We start from the raw sequence: 19,810 nt of genomic DNA, 5'->3' as shown, positions 1-19,810 counted from the left end.
TAATTTTCCAAAACTGAAGGTATGGTGAGCCCATGGTTTGAAGGAACACACCAATTTCTAAGTAGGGAGTAAGAAAGAATACAAACCTAGACAGTACTTGTGTGAAATGGAATAAGAGCAAAGTCAAAGAGAAAATTTTAAAGGATACCAAAGATAAAAGAATGACATTCAGATTGAAAGCAGATTTCTGTCAGCAAGATAATATCTTCTGTAAGAAGATAATATCTTCAAAATGCTAAGGGAAAATCACTTTCAACTCATTTTATGAGGCTGGTGTAATTTTCATTGCATGAACTAGAGAAACAATTTATAAAATGATCATTTATGAACAGATACACAAAGATCCTAAATGAAAAATTACAAATTAAGTCCAGTGATATGTTTTTAAAAAAGAAAACAGACAATACATTAAGAACAAACCAGATTTATCCTGAGAACTCAAGAAGAAGCTACTCCTGGAAAATGCAGTAACACAACTCACAAACAGATTAATGGAGAAAACCATACAGTCATTTCAACGGACACAGAGGCAACATTCACTTCTAATGTTTCTGTCTGACTGGTTAGCTGTGCAGAGGAACTCTTCTCAGTGTGGAATATAAAAAATGATGGGTAAAGCGTAAAACCCCCAAAGTTTTTAACCATGGATGACCTCTAAGAAAGGTAAATTGGTAACCATGGTAAATTGCCAGGCGTTTCCCGCTCTACTGCTGGGCTGTGATGGACTGGGCCCACCTGTGAGAAGCCTGGGGCTCAAGCAGGGTGGGAGGTTGGGCTGGAGACCCCTCACCACCACCACACACATAAACCTGGGCCCAAAGGCAACATTCCCAGTGCACTAAACTTAAAGGTGAAAGCCTGTCCCGTGGAAGGAGACTGCCCATTCTGGCCTTTGGTCTTGGCTGAATGGGAAGAACAGCCTCCCCGGGAGTTGACACAGCCCAGGTGGGTGCTCAAGGGTTTCTGGTGCTGGGCCTCACAAAACAGCATGGCCCCAAAACCTCGAGGCCAACACTGTAGTGACCTGATGACAAGCTAAGGCAGAGAGAGATTCTCAGGACAAGATTTTAAATAGCTCTCAGGCATTAAAGAACTCCCAAATATAAACCACCACCTCAACAGGAAAACTAGTCACCTCAGTCCATCAGAAATCATCAGCTGCAGAATACGAACTGCAAAAACTGGATATGGAAAACCTCATACACAGAATCTGAAGTTTAATACACTCACAGAAATAAATAGAGTGAGAGCATAATGAATAAGAGATGGACAAAACAGTGGTAACATAAAATAATTGAGATTTAGAAACCCAACCTGGAGGTTAAACAACAGAATGGAAACGACCGGCTACAGCGAGGTGAACCAACTAGAAGAAAAGATCAGAAGAGATGTTTCAGAGCTCAGTGAAGGGACGGAGAGGAAGATGTGAAGAGAAGGTCAAAGTTATGAACTGATGTGAACCATTCCAGAATAGGAGAGCAGAGGAAATGGGGCCAGGTAGTATTCACAAAGACAGTGCTGCAAAACTCCCAACTCGTTGAAAAACATCAGTGATTGGAGCAGGATAAAGAAAGAGAAATCCACACCTTGATACACTGTAGTGAAACTGCAGATGACCAAGACCAATATCTAAAAGGCAGGGGAAAAAAGATTTCCCACAAGAATACTGGCTAGCAAATTATCTTCAAAGGGCTAAAAGAAGCTAACAATCAAACTAGAATTACGTCCTTCAAATGTAGAAATGGAGGAAGGACATTTTCAGGCACATATAAACACATATACAAACCTACACAACTGAGAGTTTTTATCATCACCAGATCCACACACACACACACACAAATAACAAGTGTGTATTTTAGAAGATAAACATCTCCAGATTACTTCTAAAAGAATAGAAACAATACATAACTTCCAAACTAATTAAAAATAATAGAAGGTCCTATAACTATTAAAGAACTTAAATCAGTAGATAAAAATCTTCCCTAGAAAGAAAAACATTCAAAGAATAGATAATTCCAATATTACAGACAGTCTATGACCAAATTAAAAAAAGAAGGAATGCATCATAACTTTTATCTTTAATATCAAAACCAGACAAAGCCAGTCTAAGAAAGGAAAAGTATAGGCCAGGCTCACTCATGAAGAAAGATTCCAAAATTCTAAACAAAATACTTAGCATATTAAGTCTAGCACTGTTTATAGAGGATCATGAGTAACTTAGACTTTTCCCCAAGGTTGCAAGCGTGGTTCAACATTAGAAAAATAACATAATTTACCATTATGAGGAGGTTTAAGAAGAAGAATCATATAATTGTCTCTCTTTGCGACCCCATGGATTGTAGCCTGTCAGGCTCTTCTGTCCATGGAATTCTCCAGGCAAGAGTACTGGAGTGGGTAGCCGTTCCCTTCTCCAAGGGATCTTCCCAACCCAGGGATCAAACCCAGGTCTCCCACATTGCAGGCAGATTCTTTACCATCTGAGCCACTAGGGAAGCCTATAATCATCTCAATAGATACCAAAACAGCATTCCATAAAAATTCACAGCTATTCTTTTTTTTTTTTTTCCAAATTAATCATTCTATTTTATTCATGTTGAGTGTTATGAAAGAGTACAGAGTATAATGAGTGCTTGACTTGGCCATTAAACTACATGAGGATCTGAAGGTTTTCTTAGGAATTTATGATTCTATTGAGATCTGATAAATGAGTCAAAGCTGGATAAAGAGACGACTAAGGTTCAGCTGTTCTTGTTAGAAATATCTAGTCAACCAGAAATAGAGAAAACTCTTTTAGCCTGATAAATGACACTGATCAACAAAACCTTTAACAAATATTAGACTCAGTGTGAAAAGTTAAAAAGCATCTTCTTTAACATCATGAACCAATTGGACACCTGTTGTCATCACTTCTGTATAAGAATTTTCTGCGAGCTCTCAGCTAGCACACAAGAGAAAACTAAAAGATTTGAAAACAAACAAAAAATTCATATTACTCATAGGGGATATGATGATCTTTTTAGAAAACCTGAGAATCATCAGACAACTATTATAAAAGTTATTAGGACTAATGAGAATTTTAGCAAAGTTCTTAGAAATATCAATAAATAAAAGACAACTGCATTTTCGTTTACTCCTAGGGTTTTAAGGGAGCATAGCAATCACCATTTTTCTTCCCTGTCATGGATCTTAACAATCAGAGAACTAAAACCCAAGAGGAAGGCTGGTGAGGATAAACTCTTCTTATAACTGATAAACAGGGATGCAGCTTTTATCTGTGGCAAGAGGGGTCCTCAGTACTGACCCTGGATCAGGAAGTCACCCACTGGACCATGGTGAAGGAGGCTTTCCCCAGTACAGCAGCACATCCCTGGGGGCGGCCAGCTGCCCAAGGGAAGAAGGGTGGGCAGGGACTGTGCATGTCCAAGCCTTGCTCCCAAACTCCCTGACAAGGTGCGTCCCTGGTGGGATGCCTAACTGTGTGGGAGACGGTGGGATGTTACATAACCGAGCCCTGTCCCAGAAGAAAAAGCACTGGGAAAGGGTGCTCCCTGTCCCAATGACCCCAGCACACAGCAGCAACAAACAGAAAATGCACCTTAAAAAAAGGCACCATGACAACAGTGATTCAAAACATGCAAAGAATGGAGGAATATAAGATATAACAAAAAAATGTTATAAAACTTCACTGAGACATTACAGATGAGCTGCACGGAGGGACTTAACGATCTTCACAAATAAAACCCTTAATATAGTAAAAAGGTCAGTTCTCTCCAAAATGATTAACAGAATACGTGCAATTCCAACCACAATCCCAACTGGATTTTTTATGGAATTTGGTAAGGCAATTAGGACGTTTACCTTAAAGGACAAAGGAAAGGAAGCCCAGAGTGCCAGTAAAAAAGTACCAGCATTCCAACCTCCCATGGCCATAAAAGTTTGTTCCGGATGGATTAAGAACTTGACCATAAAAGGCAACATTTTAGAAGAAAAATAAGATGGTGTATCATGACCTTGAGGTAGGGGAAAATTCCTTAATTAAGATATAAAAAGGACAAACCGTAAAGGTAAAAAATTAGAAAGTCCAGGTATGTTAAAATAAAGAGCATCTGTTCTTTAAAATCTACCGTAAATGGAGAAAATATATATGTGGGTGGCTCAGAGGGTAAAGCGTCTGCCTGCAGTGCAGGAGACCTGGGTTCGATCTGTGGGTCAGGAAGATCCCCTGGAGAAGGAAATGGCAACCCACTCCAGTACTCTTGCCTGGAAAATCCCATGGACAGAGAAGCCCGGTAGACTACAGTCCACGGGATGGCAGAGAGTCGTACATGACTGAGCGACTTCACTTTCACTTTCATATATATATAGGGAAAGAATTAATATTTAGAACAGTAAAGAACTCTTACAAGTCAATACAGAAGGGGAAAACAAAAGTATACAGAAGGCGGTAAGAAGCTTCAGCTTGCGAGGCGCAAGCAGCTGCTTGGGGCCGTGCACCTGCCAGTTCCAAGGCTGTTTTCACCTCGAGAGGAAAACAGGCCCCTTCTCTTTTCTTTTCACGGGCCCCCCCCCCAAAAAAAAAAAAGTATACAGAAGGCATAAGCAGGCATTTTACAAAAGAGAAAGATAAGTGGCCCATAAACAGAGGATATAATGTTCATTGATTAGGAAAAGACACATTTGAAACTATAAATTTTAAACCATTTCACTGCCACCAGATGGGCAGAAATAAAAATAGACAGCATTTCTAGGGCTGAGGACAGGGTGCGCTACTGCTGGAGAGCACACCGAGACGCTACCGGGAAGAGCCACGTGTGCGCTTTCCTATGACCCAGCAGTTCTGCTGCCCGGCCTCCACCTTGAGAAACTCTTACACGTGCGTAAGACTTTCCACCACAGCATTGTTCCTGAAAGCAAAACAGTTAGAAACAGCACAAACACCCATCACCAGCAGAAGGGAAAAACACATCCTGTGTTACATTCAAAAATACAAACTATAAAGGGGTGAAAATCATGAAAAGGAATGAACTACAGCTATACTACATCAACGTGGATGGCTCTCAAAAACTTAAAGTCAAACGAAAAAAGCGAGTTAAAGAAAAAAAATATATATATAGTATGATCTCATTCATAGAAAGTTCAAAACTGGTTAAACAATGTTACTTAGGAATATATACACAGGTAATAAAAAGGCAAAGAAAAGCAAGGGACTGATCTCAGAGGTCTGCATTTCTGTTTATCTGTGAAGAGTAAGGGAGGGTGTGGGGTCTGGAAGGGACAATGGGTTCTAGAAGGTTAGAAGGTTCTGGTTATGATCTATTTCTTATGTTGGAGGTTGGGAATATGGGGGATGTTGACTAATTGTTCTCTCAACTTTACGTATTTTGTTTATGTTATGTATATTTATTCTGTATGTATTTTTTATGTTATACAATACACAGTAACAATGTATGAAAGAAATAAAACAATATTTAAAAAAGAAGCATTTGGTATAATATGACGAATTTGTTCAGGATTAAAAACCATAGCCAGAAGTGGAAGGAAACATCTTTAAACTAATAGTTATCTTCAAAAGTCTATGGCAGATTTTTTAATGATGGCCATCCTGACCCGTGCAAGGTGATACCTCATTGTACTTTTGATTTGCATTTCTCTAGTAATGAGCGAAGTTCAGTGCTAATGAGGTGGATGAACCTAGAGCCTATTATACAGAGTGAATCAGAAAGAGAAAGACAAATACTGTATATTAACACATGCATATGGAGTCCAGAAAGATGGTGCTGATGAACCTATTTGCAGGGCAGCGATGGAAACGCAGACGTAAAGAACAGACCTGTGGCCACAGTGGGGGAAGGAGAGGGCGGGGCACACAGACAGGAGCATGGAGACAGATCCATGACCGCATGTAAAATAGGCAGCAAGTGGGGATTCGCTGCGTGACACAGGGAGCTCAACCCAGTCCTCTGTGACAACCTCGAGGGCTGGGGTGGGGAGGGAGGTGGGAGCAGGGTTTAGGAGGGAGGGGACATATATATGCTTGTGGCTGATTCATGTTGATGTATGGCAGAAACCAATACAATATTGTAAAGCAATTATCCCCCAATTAAAAAACAAAAAGTCTATGGCAAAAAAATCACCCTAAATGCTGAAACTCCACAGACAAGGACGCCAGCTATCGTGGCTGCTACTAATATTTAACCATGTCCTATACCCACTGCGAAACCAGAAAAATAAAGTTAAGACAATTTCAAAAGAAGAGGTAACTTTTGTGCTGTCCAGGGACGGCCCAACTGTCTATGTAAAAAAAAAACCTGGGAATCTAAATTGACAAGTCATTAGACGTAATGAGAGGTTGAGAAAATGTTTTCTTTCACTAAACAGAGTCAGCGGCATAACTGCACACCTGCAACAACTATTTAAAACGTGTAATTAATTTAAAAATCTCATCCACAATAGAAACAACGAGCAGGAGAAAAGCGTTAAAGCCTTATTCAGGCACACGCAGAAGGCGACAATAAACGAGTCTTCCTGTGGATAAGGGGGCTCCATATTGCAATGACAGGAGTTCTCCAGACGTGAAATCACAAAGGAAATGCAATTCCAGTCAAAATTCCAAGAGGATTTCTGAGAACCTGACGTAAAGGTTCTGAAATCCATATAGAAGAACAAAGGTCCAGGAATAGCCAAGAAAAGTTTAGAAAAACAAGTAGGGAACGTGTAGTCTCCTAGATTTCAAGGCTTATGATGAAACTAACAACAGTGAGAATTGGTACAGAGACAGAGACAGAAGAAATGAGTGAAGACAGAGAAACGGTGCACGCGTGTACGGAAATCTGGTTCATGATGCGACGGACATTACACACGGAGAAAAGGAAGAACATCCAGTGAACTCTGCTGGAAGGTCAGATGTCTTGTGGGGAAACTTTGAAAGAATTCTCCCTTGCAATCTACACAAATACGAATTCTAGTCGGATTAAAGACTTTAATGTGAAAAGCAAAACTAGAGGGAGGCAGGAAAGGATATTTTAAGGCAGAAAAAGCACAGATCGTAAAGGCAAAGGCTGGTGTTAATGACTCCGCCAAAAATTAAAACTTCTACCCAAGGACTACAAAGTTAAAAGACCTGCCACAGCCTGGGAGAAGATAATCTGTAATGTAAATAACAGATAAAGGGTTCATATCCCAAACTACATAGAGGTCCTGAATCAGTAAGATAATGAAAACAGCAGAAAAACAGAAAAAGATAATTCACTGGAGAAGAAACCAAATAACAATCTGAAGAAGGTGCTCAGCTCCACTCACAACTGGGGAAATGCAAATTAAAACAAGATACCATTTCATTTCCATCAGACTGGCAAACATCTAACTCTGAAAACTGGGCAAGGAATTAAGAAGACAGGCACCACCCGTAAGGGCTGGGGAGCACAGATGCCCAGGGTGGGTGATCTGTGGTTAAGCGCAAAGGCAGAGGTGCAGGCTGGCACGCCCTTCCTGGTCTGTTCCCTAGAGGAACACCAGCACCTGGACACGGAGAGACGCCTTTGAATGTCCACTCGACTACCACTTGTGACGGCGAGAAATTAGAAACCACTTATGCACAACTCAACAGAGGGATGGATAATAAATTGAGATATAGTTGCTTTTGGAATACTAAGCATCCATTTTAAATGAATGCACTTGATTTATATGCATCAATAGAGATAAGTATGAAATACAGAGTACTCATAGATAGTATGACATTTATGTGATGTTTTCAAGACACACAGAACCATATTCTGTATTGTTTATGGCTACATATGTACATAATAGAAGTTTTAAAATGTGGATAGAGAGGACAGACATCGACTTTTGGACAACTGGTTACCCTGGGGAGGAATGAGACTGAGAGAGCTGAAAAGGAATTTAGATTACATCAGAAATATATTTTTTCACACATACATACAAATGATGAAACACGGCACACGTTCAACAAATATTAAATTCCTACTCTGTGCTATATATATACACTCTGTGCAGTATTCCAGGAGCCCAGATTATATGAACAAAATCAATAGAGGTTCTTATCCTCTTGAGATTTATATCCTAACGAAGGTGGGGGTGGTTACCAGACAAGCAAATCTATAAATACAAAACATGTATCTTCTATAAATACGAAATATGTTTTATTTCTACATACTTAATAATATCTTTGTCCACATAAAACCTGTGAATATAAAACAGTATCTGGAGAGCACGCCTGGCAGAAGGTAGGACCAGGAGCAAAGGCTCAGAGGCTGGCCCAGTGGAGAGCTCTGGGAGAACAGCAGGGAGGCTGGGACAGGAGTGGAGCGCCAGGGGGATGAGCCCAACGGTGCGAGTCGGTGCATGGCCAGCAGGGCTGTCTGCTGTAACGCGGGAGAGCAGACCCTAGAGGGTCAGGGAGACGGGCAGGAGGTGCCTGCCATGAGGCCACGCAGGAGACCAGGGACCTGAGAGTCTGCAGGCAGTGCTAGCAGGGTTTCCCTGATGGGACGGACGGGTGTGGATAAGGGTCAGAGACGACCATGGGTTTGGGGCTGCAGCGGAGGATGGAGGCTGCCTACTGCCTGGGAGGAGTGGGTTTTGATGGCGGACGAGGAGCTTGGCGAGGCACGTGTTTCAAACAGGACGTCCGTAACCTGTCCATGGGGACATGGACCCCACAGAGTTCAGGGGAGAGGTCCCAGTGAGAGCACCCGCCAGGATGACTGGGTGTGGGTGTGGGAGGGCACACTGAGGGCACCCCAACCACGAAAGGTCAGAAAAGGTTGGGGGGCTGGAAATAGCAAAGGACAGGCAGGAGGAAAACCAGGAGAAGCACCCCTGGTGCCCAGGGGAGGGGAGGGGAGGGGAGGGGAGCAGGCGGGACTCTTGGGGCAGAGCCTGAGGATGTGAGGTCGGGGGTGGGGGGTGGGCTTGCTGGGGACTGAGTTCCACAGAGCACTACCGTGGGAGGACTTCAGGGTTGCAGAAAAGTGGAGAGGAGGTCTGTCAAGGGGCTGCACCAAGCCCTGAGCTGGGGAGGGCGAGCCAGGGACCAGGCTGGGAGGGGATGGGGGGCCACCTGGCAGGGGTTCCCGCAGAGGAGCTCAAGGCCAAGAGAGGGGAATGTGAGTGCCCGGAGGGGGCAAGGGGGAGGGTCTCGCCAGAATCCACCGCATTTCCAGACCCCTATTTCACTCTCTTAGCGTGCTGGAGAAGCCAGGGAGGCCTCCCCACAGATGTTGTCAGTGCAATAAAACAGACCTACGGGGAGCCTCCCACCCTGGCAAGCGGCTGGCTGCCCATGTGTCCTAACTGTCTTCCCCATCCAGGCAGCACTCTGCTCTTCGTCAAGGTCTTGCTTTTAGCACAGTCCCTGGCACCCGGGAGACTCTCAAAAAAAAACATGTTTGTTGACCTAGACGGGTGAATGCTTTCTGGGCACAGCCTGCCCCTGGGAAATGGCAAATCCAACTGTGGTGATAACGGCACACATGGAAACACATTTCATAAATCACAAATTAAACACAGAAGACTGTTTACTAAGACAGGTGTTCAGACAAGAAGGAAAGCCCCAGGCAGGTGGTGCAGACAGACAAGAGGTCTTGGGAGGAGGCTGGCTTGAGGCTGCAGGGGCTGCCCCCTGCTTACGGACAGACTGTCGCAGACCCCCGGCCCAGCAAGGTCTTCCCTTCACCCGTTTGGCTTTTCTCGTGTGTCCACCTGTCCTTCTCTTAACTTTCAAAGGTGCTGACTGGCCCAGGAAAACCTGAGAATGTGGTGTCGGGTATCCAGATTCACCTGAAATAAATCGGTGGCTCTGGTCAGACTGAAACGTGACTAACGGGTCAATGTTCTGTGATTGCTAATGCGTTTCAGTGAAATCTGGTTCTCGGGTGGAGGCAAGGCTGACTCTTTGAAAAGCTATGAATGAACTAAATCCTGTCTTCATGACCTTCTACCTTCCTGTCTGCTTCCTGCTCCCTCTTCCCCTAATTCCGAGCCACAGACACCATCTCTTTCCTAAAAACTAGGTTTGCTACCTGTTTCCATGCTGGGAAGCTGAACGGCTAAAGGTCATAAGAAAACTCGTGTTTAAAGCATTGCTGTTTTTCCTTAGCTGTCCCTGGAAAGAAGGTCATACCCGCCCTGGCCATGTCCTCCCCTGGGTCCATCCGACCCCCTGCTGTCTCCCCGGCCATCCCCACCCCTCACCTGGACTCGGGTCCACGGGAACATCTGGAACCTTGGGGCCAGCACGACGCCAGCTGCACGGCTCCTTCCCCTGTTCAATCTGAGAGAGGACCTCGGGCTTGGAGATGGCGTAGTCTGAAGAAGAACAGAAGGGTTAGCTTTGGCCACGTTCCACTTAAGAGGTGGGGATAGGCAGCCCGGGAAACCAAGATGGCCTAGAAACCACACCTCTCGATTGGTACAGGGCAGTGATTCTCAAGCACAGGTGAGTCTGTCTCCCAGGGGGAAAATGGTCAGAGTCGGAGATGTTTTTGGTTGTCGAGACTGGGGACGGGGCAGAGGTGCCGCTGGCATCCGCTGGCAAGAGGCTGATGGCCGTCCTACAAGGCCCAGGATGGTCCCCAAAACAAAGCCTCATCTGGCCCAAGATGCGGTGCTGAGCATAAGACACGTTGATACAGGGTCTCTGGGTTAAGAAGCAGTTGTTGTTTAGTCGCTCAGCCGTGTCTAACTCTTTGCGACCCAGTGGACTGTAGCCCTCCAGGCTCCTCTCTGTCCATAAGATTCTCCCAGCAAGAATACTGGAGTGGGTTACCATTTCTTTCTCTAGGGGATCTTCCCAACACAGGGATCAACTGCATCTCCTACACTGGCAGGTGGGTTCTCTACCACGGAGCCACCAGGGAAGCCCCTAAGAAGCAGTGCATTCCTGCAAACCGGAATATAACCTCACACCTGTTCCTGCTCCCACCTCATAAGCACGCCTTGTTGCCTTCAGACCTGCGATCACACAGACATCATCTGAAGAGGTAGTAAGTCCAGAAGAAACAGTCCAGGCCTTCTTGGGGGGTATTGCATGAGGGTAGCGGCAGCAGGCCCAGGGTCAGGGAAGCCGCCAGGTAAGAGGGCAGCACTGGCTGCGAGAAGCCTGGGCTGCCCATACTCTCCTCGGTCAAGGCCTCATGTCTCAGTAAGAGAAGGCGAGAGCAAAAGCACTCCTCAAACGTGGACTGATCGTACAAGATCTGAGAAGTGGAGGAGCCTCCTCCGCTCCAGGACTCAGCAAGAGACAGAAACGGCTGTGCTCTGGGCCTGGTTAGGAGAGGGGTCGCTATGCCTCTCAGTTTGGCAATCCGTGAACTTCACTGGGCAGAAGACAGCCTTTGACTCAGTCACCCTGGGCTCACCTTCAGTAAGAGGAGGGAGATAACTGTCCATGGTCAAGGGTCCCAGTGATTTACGTGTCCTTGCGATAAAAAACCACCAGCAGCAAGAAAGAGGTTGAGATCTCCCCGTGCTGTCTGTGCTTAGTCGCTCAGTTGTGTCCGACTCTTTGCGACCCCATGGACTGCAGCCCGCCAGGCTCCTCTGCCCAAGAGGATTCTCTAGGCAGGAATACTGGAGTGGGTGGCCATGCCCTCCTCCAGGGGATCTTCCTAAACCCAGGGATCGAACCCAGGTCTCCCACATTGCAGGTGGATTCTTTACTGTCAAGGAAGCTCAGGAATACTGGAGTGGGTAGCCAAGCCCTTCTCCAGGGCATCTTCCTGACCCACGAATCGAACTGGGGTCTCCTGCGTTGCAGGCGGATTCTTTACCAGCTGAGCTACCAGGGAAGCCCTGAGACCTCCTTAAATCACATTTAACCAGGAAATGAATCGCATGCCTTACCCAGGGAGACCAGCGTCTCATAGTTGCCCCTCATCACGTGCTTGTACAGCTCCTTCTGCCACTCGTCCAGCTTGCCCCACTCCTGCTCAGAGAAATACACGGCCACGTCATCAAAGGGCACCTGGAACCACAGGGTCACGCAGGCTCACCCACACGCCAACGGGCAAGGGCCGTGGGCTGTCCCACCCCTGGTGCCCAGGGCTTACCTTGGGGGCCTCGCCCTTGCTGCCCGGGGGCAGCCGCAGGATCCAGAAGTTTCTGTTCCTCAGCAGGTTTTCCACATTCTCCAGCCGCCTCTGCAGCAGCCCGTACTCCTGCAGCAGGGTCCCCAGCACGGCCCACTTGCCCTCCAGCTGGTTCCCGAACTCCACGGCTGTCTTCTCGCAGTCGGCCAGCTTCTTCTCGGCCATGCCCGTTCGGCCTTCTAGGGAAAGCAAGCGGGCGGCCTGCGATTCAATCTTCCTCTCCATGGCCTGAATCGTGGCTGCCATTGTCCAGGGAGAAATCTTTCAGAAACAAGAGAGGAGACCAGCATCAGTCATTCCATCTGCTGTGTTCCAGGAGCCCCCTCTCCCCGAGGCGTCAGGGAGCTGTGCTGGGAGGGGGGAGCAGTGCGCATGGCAGGATGGGGGTGGTGTTCAGGCCGGAACTCCGCCTGTGGGGTCAGCTCCTCTGGGTGGGTACCCTCCCTCCAGGCCTCTGCAGCCCACCTATGGAGACCCCAGTCACGGCACTCAGCACCCTGTACAGTTAAGTTACCTCCCGCCTCTGCCTCTGAAGGCAGTGCTGTATCTGCTCACAGCACACGGGGCCCATGGTAGGCGCTCGGTGCAACTGTGTTAGATAAATAGTGACTGCAAGCTGCTGGTATGTTTTAGTGGAGAAATAGTAAACTGCAGGTTTATTAGCGCCTAGCCAGCACCTCCCATCATAACCGCACAGGATCTGTCTACTGACGATGACCTAGCAAAAAAAAAAAAACAGCTGGTTCACTGAAACAACACAAACACGAGCGTTGCTCAACTGCTCTTTTTAAAAAAGCATCTCGTGTCTCTTTAATAAACATGGAAATCCAGCGACCAATTCTTCTCCACCCTAGGACAATCTGATTTTGTCCCCTTCCCAATTACTACCCCCCTCAAACTAAAAATCACCATGACTGCAAATCTCCCCCCCTCCCCCGGCTCTGCCCCCAGCCAAGAGTTAAGACTCCGATCCAACATGAACACCCTGCCCGGGTGAGACTGACTGTCTCCTCTTACTGTTCCCACCACTCATAAGGGGAGAACCAGTTTCAGACATTTTTGGTGCTGCCCCAGGATCAGTGACACACCTTACAGACAGATGAGGAAGGTAAGACATTTGCCAACAGGTTAGACTTCATATGTGCTGCAACCATCATAAAGACACGGAGACTCCCCAGTGACCTGCCTGGCACATTTTGCTTTGGGTGGGCTAGACCTCTAGACACCCCCTACACACACACACACACACACACCTGAAGGTAGGCTAGACCTCTAGACACCCCCTACACACACACACACACACACACACACACACACACACCTGAAGGTAGGACCCATGGGTCAGGGAGGAAGACCTGATATTTATACCTTCTGGCAGCGTCTGAGGATCAATGGTCCTCAGAATGACCTTACAACATTCTAAAAATCATTCCTAACCAAATGTTTGGTGACTATTTGCAAAGTTAAAAAGTGACTCATAGGAACCAGTGAGGATTCATTTAGAGAGTTGCTGAGAACCAAGACACGGGTGGACACCTCAGAAAATAGTGACAAGACAGTTTGAAAACAGGTTGGAAAAACTGTTCAGGACGGAGCATCTGGGATCGTGGGGTTGTCTGTAAGGCCGCTGGACCAATGACCTCTGACCTGAAGAAGGAAGACAGATCTCAAAGGATGGAGAAGCTGGACTGGCAGAGAAACAACTGGATGTGGGTGGGTCTCTTGCTCAAGAGGTAGGTGGTTCTGCCCTGAGGCTGTGGGGACTGCACCAGCCTGGCACCTTGGGCTGGCTCAGTCCTGCCTCTGAGTGCAAGGCGCCCCTGGGCGCCGGGCCACGTTTCTTCCGTTCCCCTCAGTCCTCCTCTGGTGACCAGTCCCTGACACAGGGCCCCGGACACTAACAAGTGTCTTCACTTTATTGCCCAGCTCCGTATCCCCTAAAAGCCTACTTAACCTCCTCCAAGAGCATCCGACTGCCATTATCATCATCTTTGTGTTGCAAAAGGGCCTTTGCATAAACTCTGACCTTATAGACAAAGGCACCACCCAGTTTTCTGACATTTTAACGGGGGCCCAGGGAGCCTCCTGGAAGGCTTCCACACTATTTGGTGGGAGGAGGCCACTGCTCAAGGACCCCTCCTCACTGAAGGGTGAGCGGACGACATGGGGCTGGCCTCAAGGCTCCTGCCAGGGAAGCAGAAACCCTCCGCCTGCGAGCGGCCGATGGGAAGAGAACGGCCAAAGCCTTCAGTGGCTCCCCACCCGGGATGATGCAGTCCAGGTCCTCACACCCCTTCCAACTCTCCCTGCGGCCTCTTCTCCCCCTGCCTCCCTACCGAAACCTCCTTTTCCAGGCAAACGGACTCCTCCTCGAACACACCGGCCGGGGCCCGCCTCTCCGTGTCCAAGCCTCCTATCCTATCCGAAAAGCTCCACCGGGTCCGCGCACAGGCTGGTGAAACCCGAGCCTTCCCCTGCAAGCCCCACTCACATCTCAGCAGCCCAGGCCCAGAAGGTGTCCTCCCCTGCCTCTTTCGTGTTTTCCTTCGCCATCACCAAGTGTACCTGTCTGCTTGCCCCGAGGCGTCGAGTGTCCCAGCACACAGAGCGACCCTCTCTTCCCACGCACTTGCCAGCTGTGCGATCCTGGGCAAGTTAACTTCTCTAGGCCTCGGGTTTTTTCATGACAGTGAGGACCTACCCCCGCCCTAGGTTTGCTGCGAGGACAAAATCACGCCTAACGGCTGGTGCGGCGCCTGCCTCTACGAAACCGGGGGGAGCAGCTGTCTCCCCGCCCCGAACCGCACCCCCACCCCCCCGAGGAGCTGGGCGCGCAGAGGGGGACTCGGTGCCTGCGGAGTCGCGGCCGCTCCGGACACCTCCCAGGTGCCACCAGGCCGCTGGGGGGAGCTGGGGGGTAGCGAGCGGTGGGCAGAGAAAGGAGACGCGGGGTGGTGGTGGTGGGGGGCGCGCGCGGAGATGGGGGGTGGCCAGCGGATGGGGCGGGGGCAGGAAGCCCCGGAGGGCAGCAGGAACTCGGCGAGGGGCGGCCCGCGGTGCGGGGACGACCGGTTCCGCCCGGCTCAGGCTCGGCCCAGAACGGGGAGGGGGGGCGCCCAGCCGGCGGGCGGGCGCCGTAGGCCCCGGCGGACCCCGCGTCCCGCTCGCCCGGAGCCCCAGGCCCGGCGGCCAGGCCCAGCCACCGGAGCCCTTCCCCAGGGCCTGCGGCGCCGTGTGCTGGGCCCCGGCCGCCCCGGGGGCCCCCGAGTCCGCGCGTCCGTGCGCGCGGGCCGCCCTTACCGGAGCCGCGGCCGCCTCAGCCATGGCCCTGCGCTGTCCGGCCCGGCCCGGAGGAAGTCGTCGCCGCCGCCGCCGCCGCGCGCGGCCCCACGCAGGCCGGCCCCGGGCCTCTCCGCAGGCGGCGCTCGCCCGGCCCCGCCGTCCCCACCCGCGTCGCCGCGCTCCTCGCTGGCCGGCCCGCGCCGCTCCGCCCGCAGACGCGCCGCCGCCGTCAGCGCCCGGCCGGTCCACACTGCATCCTGGGAGCCGGCGCAGGCCCGTGAGGCTTCCTGGAGGCAGCGCGGCCGCACAGCCCCACCTGCAGCCCGGAGAGGCGAACGGCAGGCGCGGCGTCCGCCCCGCCCCGCCCCGCCCCGCCCCGCCCCACCCCACGGCCCGCCTGCCTGCCGAGCCCCCAGACGCTGCCCGGCCCGCCGGCCCAGCGAGTCCCCAACTCCCCCAACCCCTGCCCCGCCGACTTGCCCACACTCCCCCTCACCCCAACCCCCGGCCCCCGCCAACCCATCGACTCACCGGCCGCCCGATCCACCGGCCCGCCGATTCTCCGGCTCCCTCGATCTACCGGCCAACTGGCCCGCCACCCCGCCGACACCCCGATCCCCAGATTCCCCGACGCCGGGACCCACCGGCCGCGGCCGGGCGCGCGCGCAGAGTCGTGGCCTGGACGCAGCGTCCGACCTGCCTGCGGGGCCGCGAGCGTCTCGGGCTTCCGTCCCCCTGCGCCCCGAGGGGCTCAGTGACCGAAAAGAATCTCCCCGCTGCAGGGAACAGCCGGGCCGCCCCCCGCCCCGCCTGGTGACCGCGGCGACGGCAGCCGCCCCCCCTCCCCCCCACCCCATGCCAGCCCCGGGAGGCCCGCGCCGTCTCCCCAGGGGCAGGAGGCCACGTCGCCTCTGCGGCTTTGGGTCCTGGCCCCCGTGCTCGGGGCTTCTGCGTGTTCACTTCCTTGGCCAGCCGTCCCTCCTATTCACCTTCGAGTTGAAATGAAAAACGTCCTTCCAGCAATAGGAATGTAGTTCACTATATCCCGGTAGGCAGCACTTGCAACTTTCTCTAACGTGTGGGTGACCTATAAAAATGTTTTTTTAATGCAGTGGACAAGGGAACACAACACCAATACCTGAAATTATTTCGCTCAAAAAGTTGGTAAGGGAAGATGTTCATGACACTTTAAGAGAAGTCTGTCAAGGATGGTTATATGATTTTATATATTATGTATATAATATATATTAGGTATATCATGATTACGTAGATAATCATTGGAAGGTTTGGAAGCATATGGTCTAAGTAGTTCTCTAACAATCAGACCACAAGCCATTTTTATGCATTTTCTAACTTAGATGCTTTACGTTTTGTAGTAACGACAGTAATGTTTTAAAAACATTTTGTAATAACAAGAATAGTATTTTTTTAAACGAGGAGAGAAAAATAAGTCTCAAAACTCTAAAGGCGAACCGGAGCGGGCGGACAGAAAGCGCCTTTGACTGACGCCCCCGTGTGGCCGTGCAGATGCATTGCCGCCCAGCATTTCCTCTTAACCGGACTCTGGGCTGAGAGGGACCTGCGCACCACGTGCTCGGTACTCCGCAGGGCTGCGGCTCTGGCCGTCCCGGGCCTTAAGGTGCCCTTTGTTTTCTCACCATCACCTGGAGCTGAACATACCGCAAGGGGGTCATCCCGCATGCGTACTTTGTGTATGAAATTGGAATCTCCCCAGGAGGAGCGGGGGTGGGGAGGCGACACTTTACTCACAGTGTTGCCATTGCGGGAGGTCTTTTCCGGTGCCTGACTTTCTTTTTCTCACTGATGCTAGCCCAGCTGGTTTCTGATGTGCGCCCCACCCTCCGACCCTGCCTCTCAAATATGGGAGTGTGATGGGGGATAAGGGTTTCCCAATTGGAGCCCCTGCATCCTTTGGCCTTTTGGAGGTAATTCGTGAGCTGGCAAAGTCGACCAACTCACTGCAGGAGAATGTTCTGGAATCTGCCCCAGGGTCCTTTACCTTTTTTAATTTTTTTCTTTTTCTTTTCCTTTTAGCTTTTCTTCCATATCATCTTTCCTTCCCAAATAACCCATCCCCTGTACCAAGGGTGCACACCTGAAGCTTGTATAATTGGGGAATATGAAGAAAAAAATCTTCACCAAATTCCAAGTTTTAAAAAGTCTGTACTCAAGTGACACAAGGGATGCTGTCTGAAGCTTCCTTAGCTTCACAGAAGTCCTTGATTTAAAAAAAAAAAAAAAAGGCCATCAGAACCTAGCCAAGTCTTGTCTAGGTTGGGACTTGTGCAATGGGGTTACTGTGGGGAGAACTCGGGTTCTAGGACGTGAAAGTTCTATTATTTACTGGTTCTATTATTTACTTGGGCCCATCTGCCAGCCTCTCCCCGGCTCTCCTTGCTCACATGTAGACCCAGATTACATCAGGTTATTCTGCAAACCTTCCTGGGTCTGGGCTTTCTTTTGCACTCATCTGCTTTGACACTGGTCCCAGCTGAACACTACTGGGTCTGCTCCTCTCACTGTGGCCTGTCTGATGGTGACTCATGTACTAGCTTGGGCTTCCCAGGTGGCATTATGGGTAAAGAGCCGCCTACCAATGCAGGAGACATAAGAAACTCGGGTTTGGTCCCTGGGTTGGGAAGATCCTGGAGGAGGGCAGGGCAATCCACTCCAGTATTCCTGCCTGGAGAATCCCATGGATAGTGGAACCTGGCAGACTACAGTCCACAGGGTTGCAAAGAGTTGGACATGACGGAAGCGACTTAACACACACATACTAGCTTGCTTATGTTCTCATGACACCATGTGTCAATCAGCTCCCAGATTACCTTGGAGAAGGGGCTTCTTCATTCTCAAGGAAACAGAGTGGTGATGTGTCCCCTCGGGGTCCCAGTGCTTCTAAGATGGGACCCATCACCTGCCTGTGGAGGAGGAGAACAGCATGGGGCAGATGCAGCCTGGCCTCCAGTGACATCTGTGTGAATCTTCCCGGGAGAGAGGATCTGATCAGGTTGGTTCTTTCATCTAATAGGCGGTGCCCCTTTTAAGCTGAGTCAAAAGCCAAGGCCCCCAAAGCTGGTTGGAGGCCAGAAGAGCACTGCTAGGCTAACATTTTGTACTTGGCAAAATAGCCAGCAGCTTTATGTAGCGAGATCTACCACGGATTCAGTTCAGTTCAGTTGCTCAGTCGTGTCCGACTCTTTGCGACCCCATGAAACGCAGCACGCCAGGCCTCCCTGTCCATCACCAACTCCCGGAGTTCACTCAGACTCACGTCCATCGAGTCAGTGATGCCATCCAGCCATCTCATCCTCTGTCGTCCCTTTCTCCTCCTGCCCCCAATCCCTCCCAGCATCAGAGTCTTTTCCAGTGAGTCAACTCTTCGCATGAGGTGGCCAAAGTACTGGAGTTTCAGCTTTAGCATCATTCCTTCCAAAGAAATCCCAGGGCTGATCTCCTTCAGAATGGACTGGTTGGATCTCCTTGCAGTCCAAGGGACTCTCAAGAGTCTTGTCCAACACCACAGTTCAAAAGCATCAATTCTTTGGCGCTCAGCCTTCTTCACAGTCCAACTCTCACATCCATACATGACCACAGGAAAAACCATAGCCTTGACTAGATGGACCTTTGTTGGCAAAGTAATGTCTCTGCTTTTGAATATGCTATCTAGGTTGGTCATAACTTTCCTTCCAAGGAGTAAGCGTCTTTTAATTTCATGGCTGCAGTCACCATCTGCAGTGATTTTCAAGCCCCCAAAAATAAAGTCTGACACTGTTTCCACTGTTTCCACTGTTTCCCCATCTATTTCCCATGAAGTGATGGGACCAGATGCCATGATCTTCGTTTTCTGAATGTTGAGCTTTAAGCCAACTTTTTCACTCTCCACTTTCACTTTCATCAAGAGGCTTTTTAGTTCCTCTTCACTTTCTGCCCTAAGGGTGGTGTCATCTGCATATCTGAGGTTATTGATATTTCTCCTGGCAATCTTGATTCCAGCTTGTGCTTCTTCCAGCCCAGCGTTTCTCATGATGTACTCTGCATAGAAGTTAACTAAGCAGGGTGACAATATACAGCCTTGACTACTCCTTTTCCTATTTGGAACCAGTCTGTTGTTCCATGTCCAGTTCTAACTGTTGCTTCCTGACCTGCATACAGTGGAAGTGAGAAATAGATTTAAGGGCCTAGATCTGATAGATAGAGTGCCTGATGAACTATGGAATGAGGTTTGTGACATTGTACAGGAGACAGAGATCAAGACCATCCCTGTGGGAAAAAAATGCAAAAAAGCAAAATGGCTGTCTGGGGAGGCCTTACAAATAGCTGTGAAAGGAAGAGAAATGAAAAGCAAAGGAGCAAAGGAAAGATATAAGCATCTGAATGCAGAGTTCCAAAGAACAGCA

At 49.5% G+C, this 19,810-nt stretch overlaps 2 protein-coding genes across 9 annotated transcripts in view; one reads left to right on the top strand and one right to left on the bottom strand.

The window, feature by feature from the left end:
- The window catches only part of ZNF746 (zinc finger protein 746), a 77,115-nt gene that overhangs the window by 6,535 nt on the left and 50,770 nt on the right, over positions 1 to 19,810 (bottom strand). For 2 of the 8 annotated variants that reach the window (XM_027538698.1, XM_027538702.1), the window contains exons 1-4: positions 15,408 to 15,636; positions 12,069 to 12,368; positions 11,863 to 11,944; positions 10,213 to 10,326 (exon numbers count right to left, since the gene is read on the bottom strand). In XM_027538698.1, the coding sequence (XP_027394499.1) occupies positions 10,213 to 10,326; positions 11,863 to 11,944; positions 12,069 to 12,368; positions 15,408 to 15,431 (520 nt within the window). In that variant the 5' untranslated portion in view covers positions 15,432 to 15,636. Of the gene's footprint in view, positions 1 to 10,212; positions 10,327 to 11,862; positions 11,984 to 12,068; positions 12,369 to 15,407; positions 15,637 to 15,920; positions 16,002 to 19,810 lie in introns of those variants that run through there. The other 6 variants (XM_027538696.1, XM_027538697.1, XM_027538699.1 and 3 more) reach the window with 4 other exon arrangements.
- On the top strand, positions 15,430 to 16,206 carry LOC113891790 (vegetative cell wall protein gp1-like). The gene has a single exon (XM_027540273.1). It carries the CDS (start codon positions 15,430 to 15,432, stop codon positions 16,204 to 16,206), a length of 777 nt encoding a protein of 258 aa, XP_027396074.1.

Source organism: Bos indicus x Bos taurus, chromosome 4 (assembly GCF_003369695.1).
Source record: "Bos indicus x Bos taurus breed Angus x Brahman F1 hybrid chromosome 4, Bos_hybrid_MaternalHap_v2.0, whole genome shotgun sequence".
NCBI lineage: Eukaryota > Metazoa > Chordata > Mammalia > Artiodactyla > Bovidae > Bos > Bos indicus x Bos taurus.
This window is presented reverse-complemented; position numbering and strand designations above follow the sequence as displayed.